Genomic DNA, 1,137 nt, shown 5'->3' on the forward strand with positions numbered 1-1,137 from the left:
AGATGCTACATATGTACATTTTTGTAATTCAACATTCCCCCTCTTGTTGAGCCTAACAGCGAGATCAATGGCCAAGTGCATGTCGAATTTGAAGGCTTCTCTGTGGTGGAAGACGACGAAGATGATTTCTGCTCTTGCATTTCTGATGACCTGCAAGATAATCTTTCTTAGTGAATGCTGCTCAATTGTTTCTATTCGGCGATCATCACTGTACCCTCTGTCAATCGCCTTCAGGTCTTCAGCTCCGATAGCCTCCTGGTACCGATCTCTAACTTCAGCATTTAACCCTTTCTGTAGAGCAGAAGAACATCACAGTTTGTATTATTGGCGAGCAGAACAAAACATGGGTCAAAGCTGGAGCAGGGCATGATCAAATCAACAGTCATGTGGCAACGCAAAACCTACAACCTCAGTCTAAAATTAAGAGGGAGTATTTGTTTGCTGAGCATTTTCGTGCAAATGAACATCAACTTCTGGTATGTTATTTCTCTATGTTGTAAGCATTATACAGTGGTTACACAGTTTAAGTGGTTATACAGTGTGCAAAATGCTGTTATGACAATTATGCATGCGCAACTTTCAGGCATCAATTTATTTATACTGGCTATGTTGCCTGAATCTCGCAATTAGTGCTGCAGTCATTGCCAGTTCGGCTCAGAGAATTGGTGCCGGTGCTACTGTTGAAGATCGGAGCAGAAAATCGGTGCCTTGCTGATTTGACGTGCTATGTATATATATGGATCACAATGAGATACCTAACTGGCACAACGCTCGCTCGGTGACTATCAAAGTGGCAGGGGACCTCGGTCTCGCCATGTCTGTTCAGCTTTTCAGCTTGCCCAGATAGTTAAGCGAATCACGGCGGCACATCATGATGTTCTAGCTCTAGCTTTAGCAATTTTCAGTAGAGGCTTTGTTTACATGTTGTAGTCTCTGTTTGTTTGCTGCCACCGGCATGTCTCTCTTCTTGGCTATTTGTGGCTGAAGATGTGTTGATGCACGGCCGCTAGTGTACTGCAAGTCCCGCAAACTGAATATCTAGACCATTTGGGCATCTCATCATACCATTTTGCGATGTTAACATTGGACAGCAAACAGTGAGTTTTAGCGAGTGGCTGTTAATCGAACCGAACGACT

At 43.7% G+C, this 1,137-nt stretch overlaps 1 protein-coding gene across 3 annotated transcripts; it reads left to right on the top strand.

Moving 5' to 3' along the window:
• Nucleotides 1-18: 18 nt before the first annotated feature.
• LOC123178675 (uncharacterized) lies at nucleotides 19-1,062 on the top strand. Of its 3 annotated transcripts, none has more exons than XM_044591480.1 (3): nucleotides 19-258; nucleotides 336-476; nucleotides 584-1,062. In XM_044591480.1, exons 1-3 carry the CDS (start codon nucleotides 175-177, stop codon nucleotides 713-715), a joined length of 357 nt encoding a protein of 118 aa, XP_044447415.1. In that variant the 5' UTR covers nucleotides 19-174; the 3' UTR covers nucleotides 716-1,062. The 3 variants fall into 3 exon arrangements, 2 of the variants coding, with proteins under 2 accessions (XP_044447415.1, XP_044447416.1); XR_006489765.1 differs by having other exon boundaries at nucleotides 24-210; nucleotides 298-476; XM_044591481.1 differs by having other exon boundaries at nucleotides 39-210; nucleotides 303-476.
• The last annotated feature ends 75 nt before the right edge of the window (nucleotides 1,063-1,137 follow it).

This window comes from Triticum aestivum, unplaced genomic scaffold (assembly GCF_018294505.1).
Source record: "Triticum aestivum cultivar Chinese Spring unplaced genomic scaffold, IWGSC CS RefSeq v2.1 scaffold235898, whole genome shotgun sequence".
Taxonomy (NCBI): Eukaryota; Viridiplantae; Streptophyta; class Magnoliopsida; order Poales; family Poaceae; genus Triticum; species Triticum aestivum.

Excerpts from the sequence above, each read along its gene's own strand:
- LOC123178675 (XM_044591480.1), top strand. The coding sequence starts at position 175 with ATGCTGCTCAATTGTTTCTATTCGGCGATCATCACTGTACCCTCTGTC. Across the intron at positions 259-335 it reads TCAGCTCCGATAGCCTCCTG|AACAAAACATGGGTCAAAGC; the intron begins GTACCGATCTCT and ends ATTGGCGAGCAG. Across the intron at positions 477-583 it reads CAAATGAACATCAACTTCTG|GCATCAATTTATTTATACTG; the intron begins GTATGTTATTTC and ends CGCAACTTTCAG.